This window comes from Dioszegia hungarica, assembly GCF_025882075.1.
Source record: "Dioszegia hungarica strain PDD-24b-2 chromosome Unknown MKK02contig_16, whole genome shotgun sequence".
Classification (NCBI taxonomy): domain Eukaryota; kingdom Fungi; phylum Basidiomycota; class Tremellomycetes; order Tremellales; family Bulleribasidiaceae; genus Dioszegia; species Dioszegia hungarica.
The window spans coordinates 473,427-488,489 of NW_026515773.1; the positions used below are offsets into that span (position 1 = coordinate 473,427).

At 56.4% G+C, this 15,063-nt stretch overlaps 8 protein-coding genes across 8 annotated transcripts; 3 read left to right on the forward strand and 5 right to left on the reverse strand.

Annotated features, from left to right (window-relative positions):
• Positions 1 to 110: 110 nt before the first annotated feature.
• On the reverse strand, positions 111 to 2,849 carry MKK02DRAFT_34550 (P-loop containing nucleoside triphosphate hydrolase protein; the record flags this gene model as incomplete). The annotated part of the gene is made up of 5 exons (XM_053088967.1): positions 111 to 725; positions 758 to 1,120; positions 1,411 to 2,171; positions 2,202 to 2,670; positions 2,703 to 2,849. The coding sequence occupies 5 exons, from the start codon at positions 2,847 to 2,849 to the stop codon at positions 111 to 113; spliced, it is 2,355 nt and encodes a 784-aa protein (XP_052943390.1).
• A 366-nt stretch (positions 2,850 to 3,215) lies between these two features.
• On the forward strand, positions 3,216 to 5,590 carry MKK02DRAFT_38272 (Sodium/calcium exchanger protein-domain-containing protein; the record flags this gene model as incomplete). Its single annotated transcript, XM_053090020.1, has 6 exons — positions 3,216 to 3,341; positions 3,371 to 3,674; positions 3,706 to 5,093; positions 5,124 to 5,172; positions 5,204 to 5,292; positions 5,324 to 5,590. 6 exons carry the CDS (start codon positions 3,216 to 3,218, stop codon positions 5,588 to 5,590), a joined length of 2,223 nt encoding a protein of 740 aa, XP_052943391.1.
• A 28-nt stretch (positions 5,591 to 5,618) lies between these two features.
• On the reverse strand, positions 5,619 to 6,360 carry MKK02DRAFT_38273 (calcineurin-binding protein; the record flags this gene model as incomplete). Its single annotated transcript, XM_053090021.1, has 2 exons — positions 5,619 to 6,003; positions 6,035 to 6,360. The coding sequence occupies 2 exons, from the start codon at positions 6,358 to 6,360 to the stop codon at positions 5,619 to 5,621; spliced, it is 711 nt and encodes a 236-aa protein (XP_052943392.1).
• Positions 6,361 to 6,489: 129 nt separating this feature from the next.
• Positions 6,490 to 7,337, forward strand: MKK02DRAFT_38274 (nicotinamidase; the record flags this gene model as incomplete). Its single annotated transcript, XM_053090022.1, has 4 exons — positions 6,490 to 6,657; positions 6,689 to 6,901; positions 6,933 to 7,114; positions 7,148 to 7,337. The coding sequence occupies 4 exons, from the start codon at positions 6,490 to 6,492 to the stop codon at positions 7,335 to 7,337; spliced, it is 753 nt and encodes a 250-aa protein (XP_052943393.1).
• Positions 7,338 to 8,444: 1,107 nt separating this feature from the next.
• MKK02DRAFT_38275 (uncharacterized protein) lies at positions 8,445 to 9,841 on the reverse strand (the record flags this gene model as incomplete). Its single annotated transcript, XM_053090023.1, has 4 exons — positions 8,445 to 8,654; positions 8,706 to 9,257; positions 9,309 to 9,544; positions 9,607 to 9,841. The coding sequence occupies 4 exons, from the start codon at positions 9,839 to 9,841 to the stop codon at positions 8,445 to 8,447; spliced, it is 1,233 nt and encodes a 410-aa protein (XP_052943394.1).
• Positions 9,842 to 10,021: 180 nt separating this feature from the next.
• MKK02DRAFT_38276 (P-loop containing nucleoside triphosphate hydrolase protein) lies at positions 10,022 to 12,104 on the reverse strand (the record flags this gene model as incomplete). Its single annotated transcript, XM_053090024.1, has 7 exons — positions 10,022 to 10,056; positions 10,110 to 10,237; positions 10,270 to 10,527; positions 10,622 to 10,691; positions 10,723 to 11,115; positions 11,145 to 11,884; positions 11,914 to 12,104. 7 exons carry the CDS (start codon positions 12,102 to 12,104, stop codon positions 10,022 to 10,024), a joined length of 1,815 nt encoding a protein of 604 aa, XP_052943395.1.
• A 194-nt stretch (positions 12,105 to 12,298) lies between these two features.
• Positions 12,299 to 13,936, forward strand: MKK02DRAFT_38277 (uncharacterized protein; the record flags this gene model as incomplete). Its single annotated transcript, XM_053090025.1, has 4 exons — positions 12,299 to 12,399; positions 12,432 to 12,809; positions 12,840 to 13,079; positions 13,108 to 13,936. The coding sequence occupies 4 exons, from the start codon at positions 12,299 to 12,301 to the stop codon at positions 13,934 to 13,936; spliced, it is 1,548 nt and encodes a 515-aa protein (XP_052943396.1).
• A 170-nt stretch (positions 13,937 to 14,106) lies between these two features.
• MKK02DRAFT_38278 (uncharacterized protein) lies at positions 14,107 to 14,923 on the reverse strand (the record flags this gene model as incomplete). Its single annotated transcript, XM_053090026.1, has 5 exons — positions 14,107 to 14,421; positions 14,454 to 14,565; positions 14,596 to 14,642; positions 14,674 to 14,778; positions 14,810 to 14,923. 5 exons carry the CDS (start codon positions 14,921 to 14,923, stop codon positions 14,107 to 14,109), a joined length of 693 nt encoding a protein of 230 aa, XP_052943397.1.
• Between the last annotated feature and the right edge of the window lie 140 nt (positions 14,924 to 15,063).

The following is a 15,063-nucleotide window of genomic DNA, read 5'->3' on the forward strand; positions in this document are numbered from 1 at the left end:
GGGAATGATCACATATGGGCTGAACCAAACCGTCAATTTGTACCCAATTCCATCAACGCATATATGTTATGATCGATTTCTTCTTGTCAGCTTAGGCTGAAACCCGAAGCTCAAGACTCACAATGACCGAGCAGGCGCAACGCCAACTCCTCCTCATCGTCCACACTCGCCTCCCGTCTCCGCTTATCCACCCTCGGCACATCCTCTTCCGACTCGTCCCCACTACCTCCCCCAATGACCGCAATGCCCTCCTCATCGGACCCCTCCAGACCCTCCCGGACCTCTCGCTCCCTCTCCTTGCGCTTCCGCTTCTTCTCCCTCTTCTTCTCCCTCGCCACCTCTCTATCCACCTTATCCGCGAGCTTCATCCTCTCCTTTTCACTCAGCAAGAACTCCTCCCTCTCCGCCGCCGCGCCCGCCTCGACATCCACACCCGACTTGTAAAAGTCGGTCTGCTCGCCCTCCTCGTCGAATAGCACCTTTTCAGGTCCAGGTCGGTTCTTGACCTGCCCTTTCTTGCTGGCGGCCGCTTTGAGCTTGCGCTTGGACAGGTCGTCCGAGGCGGGTGCGGTATGCTCCTCGAGGGTGTGATTCTTGCGAGCGAGGGTGAAGATGTCGTCATCCTCGTTATCGTCGTGGGTGATGAGAGCAGAGTAGTGGGGAGTGAGGATGGACTGATTGGTGCGTTCAAACATGCGGTCGTACTTGGTCCGAACGGGTTGCGCCTGGGGTCAGCGTGAACCAGTGATGAACTTACTTTGATCGGGCGATCCTCTTCAGATGCCTCGGACTCGGCAGACTCGTCCTCTGACTCTTCGACGTCCTCCTCATCTTCTGCGGCAGCCTCCTCGTGGTCCTCAGCGTCTTCCGCCTCATTTTCGACATCCTCCTCGTCCTCCTCTTCATCGCTGCTCGCCACCACTTCCAGATCCGCCTTGACCTCTGCCGGCTTCTCCTTTCCGCCCCTGACTCGGCCCTTACCCTTGCCCTCATTTAGCGTGATCTGTGGCGCACCAGGCAGACCCAGGCTGGCGGCGAACTCCTCGGCGGGGTACTGCGAAAAGTCGAAGATGGTCTTGTCTTTTTGGATATGCAGAGAGCGCATGTAAGAAATGAAGGCCTGCTTGTCAGCCTGGTACATCCCAATTTAGACAAGACCGGGTAGAAAATGAGAAGGGAGACTTGGGAAGAGGGACGAAGGCAGAGACTGCGAGAGATAAGGAGCAAGGGGTACGGACAACGTAACATCATGGCGATGACGAGGTGCAGTAAATCTGAAGCCAATTTGGGCAACCTTAGATATGTGTCGCTGTCCACCGGCTCCAGCGAGAACATCCGTGACACCACCCAGAAGCAGCGACGACCCCTTGCCTCTCCAGACTGAACTCAGTCAACAGTGAGAAGACTCACCCTTTGCCCCAGATACTTGATCTCTGGCTCCCTGAACGAAAAGTTCTGCAGACTCTGCTTCAAGTTCCCCATCTTTGCCTCCTTAATCTTGATCCCCTTAACCACCACTCCCTTCTCCTCCCACCTCTTCTTCATTCCCTCCTCCTCGCTGGGGCAGAGGAATATCAACCCCTTGCCTTCCGCCTTGTACCGCGCCGTCCTCCCCACCCGGTGGATATACGTATCGACGTCCTCGGGGCAGTCGAGCTGGACTACCCAGTCCACCGAGGGAAAGTCCAAGCCCCGCGCTGACACGTCGGTCGTCACCAGCAATGCCGTCGGTGCCGTCGAGAAACGCTGGAAGATGGTCAAGCGCTGAACCTGCTTTTGCTTGCCGTGCAGGTGCATGACCGGGAGACCGGGGTGGAGTTTGCGGAATGTTTCGAATATGAACCGGACCTGCTTGCCGGAGGTGACAAAGACGACGCCCTTCATCTTGAGATGAGACTTGACGAAACCCCATAGGGCGTCAAGCTTGCGCGGAAGGGGAATGACCGAGTAGAACTGCTCGAGTGAGGCAGGCGTGACACCCTCCTCGCCAGCCTTGTTGCAGTTGATGTATAGCGGATCGCGGAGGGAGAGCTTGGCCAGAGAGGCGAGGTCCGCGGATTGGGTAGCGGAAAAGAGGAGCGTCTGACGCTCGTGGGAGCCAAAGTGGGTGACGATGGCCCGGAGAGCAGGGAGGAAACCGAGGTCGAGCAGTCGGTCCGCTTCGTCCAGGACTACATCAGCTATGCCAAAGCCTGGCTCACCTAGTATCTTGAGTCCCGCTGATTCAAACCCGACCGTACTGTCCAGGTGCTGCAGAAGCCTCCCCGGTGTCGCCACCAAGATGTTCATCCTCCCGAGCCTATCCTTCTCCTCCTTGAGCGGCTTGCCACCGATGACCAGCCCAGCAGAAAAGTTGTGATACTTTCCGATATCCCTCAAGGCGGTAAAAGTCTGCACCGCCAACTCCCTCGTGGGAGATATGACCACCGCACCGAGTCCGTCCATCGGTCCCCATTTGAGCAGGTACAGCCTCTCTAGCAGCGGGATGAGGAAGGCGAGCGTCTTGCCGGAGCCGGTTTTGGCGCTTCCGAGGACATCGCGACCGCGCAGCGATGGGGGAATACCTTCGGACTGGATGGGAGTGGGAGCGGTAAAGTGACTCGACTTTAATCCTTTGAGCGTACGCGAGGATAAAGGGAGCTGGTCGAAGGTGGTGATATCTCGCGAGTCCTGACATCAGCGATGCCTTCGAGCACACTTACAAGTTCGTCAATCCTCCGCTGCAGTTCCTTGATTTCATCGTTGAACTTTTCCCGCTTGGCAACATTGGTCTTGACCTTTGGCGCTGACTTTCCCCTGCGCTTGGGCTTGGGCTGTGAGCTTGACGCCTGGCGCTCTACGAAGGCCATGATAATGGATGATGAAGAGTGGACAGCGGAAATTTTCATCTCGTAATGGATGAAGGAGATCATCTCTTGGTGGTTCGAGGCCTCCGGGCTGTCTACTCTGCATATGCATCGATCGAGCTCTACCCAGTTGGATGATCAGCTACGTGTGACGCCAGATCAGCCGCGGCTGGGACCAAGAACAAGCTGAGCTATGCGCAGCAGTCATCAGCCAGCTAATTAATACCTGCTGCAGATCTCCATCAACAACAATGACGTTATGCGCGGCAACACCTCGCACTGCACGCATCACGATGATCATCGCTCTCCTTTCACAACTCTTATACGAGCACATCCGCTCGACTGGTGTTCTCAACATCACTCGGCGGAATGAACAAACTTAGACATCGCGCTTGGCTATTCCTCGCAGCGAGCATCACCCTCCAAATCCTCGTCCACCGCAGCCAGACCTGGCAGTCACACGATGGGCTTCAGCGGCGCTCTCTAGACGTCAAGGTGAGCGAAGTCTAGGCTGCGCTGATGAGACCCTCACACTCCCCTACAATGACTGGTACTTTTCCGCATCCCCCACCGCCAAGCCCTTCATCGCCTTTGCCATCGTCCTCATCCTAGGCTTCCTCTTCTCCTTTATCGGTATCTGCGCGTCCGACTTTTTCTGCCCAAACCTGGCGACTATTGCGTCGGTGCTGGGACTTAGCGAGTCGACCGCTGGGGTGACCTTTTTGGCGTTTGGAAATGGCAGTCCAGATGTCTTTTCGACATTTGCTGCGTTGAATGGGGGGACGTTAGGGCTGGCCGTAGGGGAATTGCTGGGTGCCGCTACGTTCAGTGAGTACCGTAAAGACACTGCTGACCTCAGTCGTCTCGGTGGTTGTCGGCTCGATAGCGCTCATACGCCCCTTTCACGTTCCTCGCTTCGCATTCCTCCGGGATACCATCTTCTTCACAGCCGCCGTCCTCGTGCTGGTGGTGGTATTGAAGGATGGCCACCTCAGCATCGTCGAGTCGGGCGGAATGGTCATGCTCTACCTCGCCTACGTCGCGGTCGTCATCGGCTCAACATACTGGCATCATAAGGAGGAGTCGGAAACATCCACCATCCGCCCATCTCCAGAGTCCTCGGCATCCGCCTCACCTACCGTCCGCCCCACACTGTCACAGCGGCCCTCGCTGTACCGGCTCAACACCGAGGAGGACGAGTTTGCTCGCCGAGCCAACTTCTCCCTCCTCAGCGCTATCGAGTTCCGTGATGTCGTCAATTCGCTTCGGACACCCGGCGGTCGCTCCCCTGTCTCGGGTCACGAACGGGAAGACTACTTTGGCGCTGTCCTCGGGCATCGTCGGAGCATCTCCAGTCCCCACGAGTGGCCGCAGTACTCCCCCGCGGCTGCTCTTGGGGCATCTGTCAACATCGCCAGTAGTCTCACTCCCACCGTTGTGGTCAAGGACAATCGTCGTCGCTCAGCCAGTCTCCTCCCTCATTCCAGACACCACCCTGCCGACGTTCAGCCCAAACCCAGTCTGCACCTCGAAATTCCCTCCGTTCCCACAATCGCCCTTATCGACCCGTCCGGTCAATCTGCCTCCCCCACTCAGCCCTCCACGCCCAACGAGTCCCGCTTCAGGATACGGCATCATACCCGCGCCATCTTTTGGACCCTCTTCCCCTCCCTCCGCGAATTCCGGCATAAGAGCATTATCGGGATGGTCATGGCTCTGGTATCGGTGCCGGCTATCCTAGCTCTGACCCTGACGCTACCTGTCGTCGACGATGCGAGCGGGGACGGAGGTATTCAATTGCCCATCGGGGCAGAGGAGCCTCTCGACGAGGAGAGAGGCAGGGTGACACCAGACATCGGGGAGGAATTACATCATATGGTGGAGAATGGGTTCCACCCGCTTCACTCTCCACATCCGCAGGGAGGAGAGGCGCCGCATGATGAAGGCGGTATCGGTTGCTTCTCCAAAGAGTTGACGGCGGCTCAAGCGTTCTTTGGACCGGTCATTTGCGCCGCTCTTATATTTAGTGAGTCCGCCCTTGACTTTGCTCAATCAGACGACTTGGAAAGCTTTCCGTGGATCATGCTCGGCGTTGGCGCGGGCGGCATAGTGGGCGCCGTAGCAGTCATGATGATCGCGACCGACGGATCCAGCGGGACCTGGCGTATAGCGCGTTGTTTCGGCGGTTTCATCTGCAGCATGGTCTGGATCGCTGCTATCGCCAATGAAGTTGTTGGGGTTCTACTAGTGAGTCTAGCCAGGACGTAGCTGATGTAGGCTGTCGGCGAGATCTTGGGCCTAAGCGAAGCCATTATCGGTTTGACAAGTGAGTCTGACCCTGTCCCCGCTAATCCCAGTCTTCGCCGTAGGAAACAGTCTTGCCGATCTAGTCGCCAACGTCACGGTCGCTCAATTCGCCCCTACCATGGCTTACGCTGCGTGCTTTGTAAGTCTCGCCTCATCACCGCTGACACCAGGGCGGTCCCATGCTCAATCTCCTCCTTGGGATCGGCGGGTCGGGTACCTACGGTATCCTCATCTCGCATCAAACAGTCACCCTCGCGTTTTCGCCTACACTTTGGGTATCCGCGGCGGGACTGGTCATCATGCTCGTGGCGACAATGATCTTTGTCCCTCTCAATGGGTATCTGATAGATCGGCGGTGGGCGTGCTGCCTGATAGCGGGGTATGTGGTGTTGATGTGCGCGAATATAGGGGTGGAAATGAAGACGGGAAGATCTTAACTGTACATTTTAGGCATATACATGATTGTCACTCAATGGGTGGTCTGGCAGTGTGCAGCATGCGTCCTTGTCCCGGAATCTTCCACACATCACCCGCCACCGTTTCCTCAACCCCCTCATCCGTCCGTTCCTCCGTATCCTCCACCTCCACCCTAACGCCCCCTTCTTCGAGGATGATCTCCTTACTTCCCCTCCGCCTTCCGTTTAGCTGTATCCGTTCCAGCGCTTTCTGCAAGTCATCCGCCAGGGTCGACGTGTTGGGTCCATCCTCGCTGATGGGTTCCCAGCCCTCCGGTGGCGAGCCCGGCGGCGATATGAGAAAGTTTTTGGCGTGCTCTGGGGGTTTGAGGTGGAGATCATCCGGATCTATAGCGAGGGGAGTAGGTGGGAGGGGATGAAGCCGGAGTACAAGCCTGAGATGAGCTAGATCAGCGTTGGACTTACCCATTATGACCCGACTTTCGCCTCTTTCGCCCAAAGTACTCTCCTTGACTGTCTGTCCCCTCGCCCGGAATATTGACATCCAGCTTCAACCAGTCGCCGTCCCTCTTTGCCTTCGCAGCATCCTCGTCTACTTCATATACCATAATCACCCGGCCAAAGCCCTTCACCGGCGCCCAGTGTGCGAGGGGGCCGTATGTTGTGTAGTGGTCCTTCAGGAGCGCGAGGATGGCTGGGGCGAAAAGTGATTGGTGAGGGATGAGGAGCGCGAGCGTATTGGTCGTCTCTGCTGCTGCGGTGTCTGCCTCGAGCGCTGGTGGAGATGCCATGTTGACTTGGAAGAGAGGTAAATGCAAAGGAGGTCGACGCGCGTGTGACTTGCTTGCGTTCCTCGTTACGGCATGCGCTGAAACGTCATGGCGGGTTGCTTGATCTGCAGTAAGCACCATACATACACTATGAAGACAGCACTGGTGATCGTAGACGTTCAGAACGACTTCCTCCCCGCCCAAAATGACCGAAAAGATGGCGCCCTAGCCGTGCCAGAAGGAAACGACATCCTACCCATCATCATTGACCTGCTCGATCGGACCAAGTGGGATTGGGACGTGGTCATTGCTACCCAGGTATGCCTGCTCTTGGCCTAGCTGACAGCAGGACTACCACCCGCCACGGCACATCTCCTTCGCCTCTCGTCATCCTCCACATCAGCCCTTTACCGAGCTGGAAGTCACAGACGGGCACGGCAAGACGTATCAGCAGACGCTATGGCCGGATCATTGTGTGCAGGGGAGCGAGGGGGTGGAGATTGAGCAGAATCTCAAGCAGAGTCTGGATGGGTGGAAGGATAGACTCATGATTGCACGGAAGGTGAGGCGTGGTCTGACTGTACTAACTCCAGGCCTGCTATCCTGATGTGGAGGCTTACTCCGCTTTCGAGGGGTACCTGACCGAAGCTGCCGCTCCTCAAGATCCTCTCCCAGATCCCGGAGCGAGGGTTCTGGCCGACTCGGACTTCACCAAGTACCTCAGGCAGCAAGGAGTGGAGAAGGTCGTAGTCACTGGCTTGGCAGCAGACTTTTGGTGAGTCGATCGGTGAACCGCGCTGACGATCAGCATCGATAGCACCGCCAAAGATTCCATCTCGGCTGGTTTTGACACGGTACTGGTAGCTCCAACGACACGAGCAGTGTTTGCTGATAGGGTGGAAGGAGTGTTCGACGAGCTAGTGAAGAGGGGTGGGACGGTGTTGGGGCGAGCGGGGACAGAGTGGCAAGGAGATGTGCAGAGATGGATGGCAAAGTGAGGCAGTCTGCATCTGGTGCGGATCCTGAATCGCCGTATACTCACATGCCGTATGGTGCGACTGAGTGTATACTTACGCAACCTCTAGGATGGATGGAAATATGCTGGGATGAGTAGGGGCAGAGTGGCAGATCGATGTCCGGAGGGGGATGACCCATTGAGGCAGTTTGCGTGGCCTAGGGTGGATTCTCTGACTCGCTGTATGCTGTTTCATCACACTGTGCGCATAATATGTACTTTTCGAGGATTCGGATGTGACGGGGAGCTGACGACCATAGGGCAGAAGTATGCTGATATCTTGGCACCCCGCTCGGCTCGGGCTTATAATATATAGGTCGGGGTTACCCTGCTTTGATCACCATATTTTCGCATTCACGTAACTGTATGGAGAGATAGGGAGGCGAGAAAAGGGCCAGCAGTACGGTAATCTCTTTTGCAGCAACCGCTTGACTTTCTTGCACCTGCGATGTAGAGGTCTGCGGCAAAAGTGAAACGGCCTTTGGTTTTGCCAAAATCTCAAGATATCCTGGATCAGCAACTTCTGAGAGCTTTTAAGACGTGGAATCTGCATGTATCGAGATGAGAATCCCACATAGTATACAGAACAAATATCTCTATGATATTGAGCGGTGCGAAGATACGTTCCAAGAAAAAAGCATAGAGTTAGATCAGATCGGCGAATTTGCCGGTCAAAGGTGTTGACTTTTCTTATCAGCCTATCAACTCCGCGCAGCGTTCTTTGGAACATCGTCTATGGCAGATGATTGGCGTTCAAACAGGACGGCGCAGCAAGCACCAAGTCAAGATGCATGGGGTGGCAAGGTATACACTCCCAACAGAACAGCATGCCTGAGCCGCCGATTTCGTCCCATATGCTCTGAATTCCACTCCTCATTCCTCGGGTGATCTGTAATGGTCAGCAAAAAATGGTCCTCCGGCCGCGTTGACGTCTAACAGCCCAACTCTTATACTGACTCATCTAATGCATAGTGCCGTATCCAGCGCGTACGCATTCAGCCTACACAAAGCCCCAGCCTCTCCCTATGCACACAGTACCCTCCCTTCCTCAATCCCTCACCAGCTCAGGCCCCGTCTCCGCCCCACCCATTCAAGGCCGATCGTGAGCCTTCCCCCTTCCCTTCGTCTCGACGGGTCCGAAGGGGTCGACCGGCCGTTCAGCCGTCCACTCGATCCGCTTGAGGGTATCGTAGCATTCGAAGAGGGGAAGAACGTCTTGTTTCCGGATAGAGGCGCCCGCGGCGGGATCGACGAAGGTAATGCGCTCGAGGCAGGGGAATTCCACCCAGAATCCCGAGTCCTGCCACATCAGCTCCTGTAGCCTTCCACAATCTGGACCACGCGTACTTACCTTACTAAGCCAGCTCAAGTCACTTCCCTCCAAAACCAACATCTCCAAGTCGTCATGACTGACATCGACGTGATCGTCGTCGATATCTTGGGTATGCATAAAAGCAAGGGTGGACAGAACATTGTCTCTGTTGGGTGTGATAAGCGCGAGACCCTTGAGGCGAGGGCACTGGGATAGGTAGTGAGTGATAGTGACCCCGATGGACTCGGAGGAGGCGTCGGGAGTGTAGAGGGTGACGTAGAGGAGGGTGGAGAAGTTGGCGGCGAAGGTGGAGAGCATCGCTAGGACCATGACGTCGTCCCCGCTGAGAGTGATCCGCTCGAGGTGTTCGAAACGCTTGATCGGCCGGAGCGCGTCCTCTGCGCCCCAGTAAGGTTCGAGGCCGTCCCGATTATGAGCGACGAGCGTAAGCTCCCGGAGAGCCGGGACCGAGTTGGCGTACGAGTCGAAGTACGCGTGTGTGCGCGTTGTAGCAGCAATTGTGAGGTGCGTGAGGTTTGGGAATAAGATGTGGCTGAACCAGGGGGCGAGATCATTACCGCAATTGTAGAACTAGGCGACGAGGTCGTCGAGTGGATCGTCGTCCTCGTCCGATTCCGATACGTAGACGGCCCGGTCGCGATAGTGGACCGTGAGCTGTTCAAGATCCGCTCCGCAGAAGTCAGAGGGCATGTAGAGGTCATTGATGGTGTCGTAGTACAGCTCGACGGTGCAACGACGGAGGAGCTCGAGAGCTCGCGGATAGTCGCGGTGGAATGCGATGATGTGTTCTGATCTGGTCTGAAGACCGTGGCATCGCTCTTCATCAGCTTCTTCGGGCACGCTCGGTGGGGTATAGACTGGTCTAGTCAGCCTTTGGCCTCCTCATTCCGTGAGTCTGAGCAAGCCAGGCAGAACTCACTGTCCTCAAAGAGCCTAGGGAGTACCACTACTTCCAGCTCCCCCAGATGCGGGTCCAGCGCCCTCTCCGCCGCCGCCCGCCACGCCCGGCAAGTCGCCATCACCCGCCAGACCGATTTCTCATCGCCGTAGGTCGCGATCTGGTAGAGGACGTGTTCAGGGAGGGAGAGGAGTGTGGGCTTCGCCTTGGGCTCAGCGTCGGTGTCGAGGTGAGCAGGTATGGTGAGCTGATCCATTGTGATTGTTGTAATGCTGTGCGATGGGCGAATGAACGAGGTAGACGAGGACCGAGCTGAAGCTGACGGTGGGCGGCCTAAACTCAGGCACGCGGATATCCGTGCGTCTCAAACCTTAGTTGGGTAAAGACTACCAGACTCGCACTGATCTGCCTACTCTTCAGATGATGCATATCTACTCTAGTCGGTATCCACAAAGAAGAAAGATCCCGACGCTGAATGATGAGCTGGAGTCTTATGTCCATTCAATAAGTCCAAGGCAACTCACCCTTCTGCTCATTGTCCTTGAGCGAGTTCATCTTGTTGATACGCGGCCTATAGTTGGTAGGGTCTCGTCTGAACGTGATATCCAGCGACCTCAAGAACTTGTTCATTCCCGTCAAGAGTCCCTCGGGTCTGGCGTCAGCTATGCCCATGCCCAAACTTACTTTCTCGCATACGACTCGACCGCCGGCTTTCCGTCAAACACAATAACCTTGTCGGCCAAATAAGTCGCCATGATGAAATCGTGCTCGACGACAAAGGCGGTACGCTTCGATCCCATAATGAACTTTTTGATGACCTTGCTGGCGATGATACGCTGCTCAGAGTCGAGGTAGGCAGAGGGTTCGTCGATGAGAAGCACGTCGGCGGGGACACCGAGGACAAGGACGATGGCAACTCGTTGAAGCTCTCCTCCGGATAGACTGGAATCAGCAAAGTCCAGAGGCAGTCTGTGTCCAATATCTTCCCCTCCGTATTCCCCATCCCCATGCTCCACCCCTGGAGAAGAGCACTCACGTCTGCACGTCCTGGTCAATAATCGCCTCAATCTGCATTGGCTTGATGACGTCCGAGTTGAATTGCGGGTCTACATCAGCCACGCCTCTTCTCAAACTTACGCATGAAGGCCGCCTTGATCCGCTTCAACAACAACATCCTGACCGTTCCTGGGAACTTTGGACTGATGGTCTGCGGCTTCATCGACACCCTCAACCCCATCGCCTTGTCTGCCTCGTCTGCCTCCAGCTTTCCACCGAGCAATTGCACCAACGTCGTCTTGCCCATTCCATTCTCGCCGAGCAGAACGATAATCTCCGAGGCGGAAAACTCTCCTGGGTCGACGTGAAGCTTGAATCCGCCGAGGGTCTTGGTCATGGAGGGGTAGTTGGTTTTTTGGGGCTTTTGGACGATGAGGTCGTCCGAGGCGGATTCGGATATACGGAAGGTGAGAGATTCCTCGCGGAATCGGAGGTTTTCGGTGGGAATCATGCCGTCGAGGAAGATGTTGATACCTGATGAGCAACGCCAAGGTCAAACTCACCTTCTCTGACCGAGTAGGGCATGGTCACCACTCCATACGTTCCTGGAACACCATACAGCACGCAGATAAAGTCTGACAAATAGTCCAACGTGGCCAAGTCGTGCTCGACGACAATGACATAGTTGGTAGGCGTCACCAACCCCCGAATCACCCTGGCCGCCGCCAGACGTTGCCGAATGTCGAGATACGACGACGGCTCGTCAAACATGTAAATGTCCGCATTCCGCACCGACGCAATGGCGATGGCGAACCGCTGCAGCTCCCCTCCCGACAACTGTCCCACCTCTCTTTCCTGCAATCCCTTCAACTCGAGATCCGTCTCGAGCTGATCCCTATTCGGCAGCTCCGTCTGCCGGTCAAACATCTTGCCCACCGTCATATTGGGGACTTTGATCGACCGAGGTATTTGGTCGACGTACTGCGGCTTGGTGACCGCCTTGATCTCATCCTCGAGCACCTTCATAAAGAAGTTTTGGAGTTCCGATCCGCGAAAGTGTTTGAGCAGCTCGGCCCATTCTGGAGGATTGTCGAAACGACCCAGATTGGGCTTGAGCTTGCCGCTGAGGATTTTGAGCGCAGTGGATTTGCCGATACCGTTGGTTCCGACGAGACCGAGGACCTGGCCTGGACGAGGGGTGGGGAGACGATGGAGTTTGAAGGCGTTGGCAGAGTACCGGTGGGTCACGTGTGAGTCGAGGTTGGTGGGGAGGTTGAGGATTTGGATGGCTTCGAACGGGCACCTTTCAGCGTTGCTCGTAGGTAGACTCACTTCTTGACACAGATACCACATCCAATACAGAGCTCTTCCGAGATGACGGCCTTTTTGTCTGTTGGATTGACCTCGATACAGAGTTTTCCCATCTTGACGACGGGGCAAGAGCGCTTGCATTCCTGCTTGCACTTTTTTGGCTTGCACCTGTCGTTGCTGACGATGGCGATACGGGTGAGTTTGTCGCTCATGATGAAGGTGCTTGTAGGGTGTAGAAAGGAGCAACGAGTAAGAGGACAGACAAGGGTCAGCAAGCCACAGCCAAATTTCCGCATCGAGCCTATCTTTCTAGGCATGACAGTAAAGCTGTGGCGATAGGCGCGGGGGACGCGACTTCCTTCCACTTCAGCTCTTGCTTCAGCTTTGCTTCTATGTGTTGGACGCGATGTCGCTACAGAGCTGGCTACCCTTCTCGATTGACACGACGTGCCCCATAGCAGTCCCGAGCAAAGCTCCTCTGGAAGAAGCTTGGCCTGTTTCCAATGTGTAAGTCGTGTCCCGGCCGTCGCTGACTGCAGTACCGACACTCTGACAAGCTCCCGCTATATCGAAACGCTCTTCCTGCCAGAGACTCTCTCTCCTTTGAGTCAGCTCGCGGATGATCTAGCTCCTATCGGTCCCAACCGGATCAGTGAGATCGCGACCCTGCTGCTCTCACTCGCGGACATCGAGCACCGCCATCGCAAGGTCTTTGCGCCACTCATCGGCGTTCTGACCAGCGCGCATACGAAAGATGTCCGGGAGGCAAAGCTGCAAGAGGCGACGGTGGGAATGAAATCGCACGAGTCGCTGGTGTTGACCGCGGCGGTGGGGTTGAGGCAGGGGTGCAGACAGGTCGTCGAAGGGGATGGGATCGTCAATCCGCGGAAGCTGGTGGAAGAGCTGGAGCGTAGAGAGTGAGTCTCAGCTAGGCTTTGCTGATATAGAACTCTGATTCAGATCATTCTCTTGTTCTTTTACCTCCCACATGCCCCTCCGCCACCCAAGAAGCGCAAACGGCGGCGGGATGAAGAACCGACGATATCGCCCGAGGCGCAGCCAAAGGAAGCGCTGGAGCTCCTCTTTGACAGACTGGGGGTCTGGCAGGCGGTAGCCGAGCTCAGCGTGTCGACAGGCGAAGTGGGCGAGATGCTCAATGGATTCTGGAACGGAGTCATCCGCAAACAGTAAGTTTACAAAAAGCTCTGCTGATAGTTTTCTCCCTACCCAGTCAGAGCTTTGCCGATCGTTCCACCTCAAAGTCTTTGGCGGGCCATACGACGAGCCGTCGACCAAGAAGCCGCGCAAGCCCAAGCTCACGCGTGCCCGTCCTTCCTCGGACGCACCCTTGCCCACTCGCCGACCATCCGGATCCATCCCGCCGGAAGAGAACGAGCTGATGCGCCACTCCATCTCGCGCACGTCCAACAGCGAGCGTCCACGCTCTCGGTCCGCTTCGATCGATCCCCTCGTCCGTACGGAAAGTACCGGGGCGAAAAAGACGCTCATGCGTGCGCCGAGCGGGAACAGCATGTTCAAAGGGAGGGAGGTGGGATTGATGCGGAGGACGGCGTCGGCGATACTCAGAAAGGAAAAGGCAGAGTTGCCGCCCCCGCCCGCGCCGAGTCTAGCAAGGAGCGGTCTCCTCGGCCGAAAGATCAGCGACAAGTCCAAACCGGCAGAAGAGGACAACAACACGCTCGTCTTGGCCACCCCAGCCAAGCCAAAGGGCATGTTTGCCAAGTATCAGCCGACGCCGATACAAGAGGAGACGCCTCGGCCCAGCTGGATCGGCGAGACGCCACATGCGAGCCGGACATCGCACATTTCGGATACACCGGCGTCTCGGGTGGCAGCAACGCCAGCATCTCGCGTCGCGGACGCGCCTGCCACATTTGCTGCCCGAGGCGTACCGGTCGAGGATGGCATCATGGAAGACTGGGAGAATGAGAGCGATGATCCGCTGGCGGAGCTGATGGTGATGACGGATGAGGAGGACGAGGATGACAGGGGTGGACGCGTGACGGATACTCCAGCTCGATAGCTGTAAGTCTGATCTATGAGTGTCGAAATTAAGCTGATCACAGGCGTGTACTCGTTGGCACTCCCGCGAGAGATAGGACGGCCGTTCCGAGCTGCGGCGAGATGGTCTCCCTTCACCTGTTCTCCCCTCGGAACAACGGATTCGGATAGCCTGCCAACCCTATCCATACGCTATCTCATATCCTCCTCATCGCCTATCTCGAAGGCACCCGCCCTCCCCTCTCCATCCGAATCCTCATCATCCCACACATTACTACCCTGTCTCCCCGGCCGACTTTTCTGCGCCTGCGCCGGCGACGACCCTGACGGCGAAAAGAGGTGCTCTCTGCCCTGGGCATCCCGGTACGACGCCGAGGAAAGCGGCTGGTACAGGGAGGATATCTCGCTCTTGCGGCGGTGGCGTTGATGGAGGAGATGGGCGAGGTAGAGGAAGAGGGTAGATCCGAGGAGATTGGAGAGAATGTCGCCTGTTTGAAAGGTCTTCCACTAGATGTCAGCGGGGTTGATGGAGGACCTACAGGTAGCATGGATTGAACAAATTCGCTCATGATCCCCCCGACCAAGAAGGTGGTGGTCAGGGTGAGGATCAGCGGGGCACGTCGTATATACCATATCCGTCGAGATGTGGTTCTGCCTCAGCTACGCTTGGGGTCGACCTACTCTGGCACCTCGATGATAAAGTAGACGAGAAAGGTGGCGAATCCCATCTGACATCAGCTGGATCAGCGCCTGACATACCCCAAAGAAGTGCAGCGCCTTGTCATTGACGGGCAGCTCTGGCAGCGGGGCCATCCCCAATACACCCAGAAGCAGTATCCACGCCGCTGTGATGAACACCATGGCCTGACATCAGCAGAGCTTGACCTGGACGCACGGGCCGGACGTTCAACGGGACATCTCGAATCGGGTAGGAGCGAGCCATGTACTCGCTGACCCGCGTCGATATGCCTTGCAGGGCCACTGTGGGCTGTGGATAGTTGATGGGCATACTAGAAAGACATGGGTGGATGATGAAAGACTTGATGTTGGCGTCAACAAAGGGATCTCGGGCATCGCCGTCATAGCTCTTACCGGTTGGTCACCTCCGCAGCTCAGCTTGCATCTACCCATCTTGACACCATCTAGCGG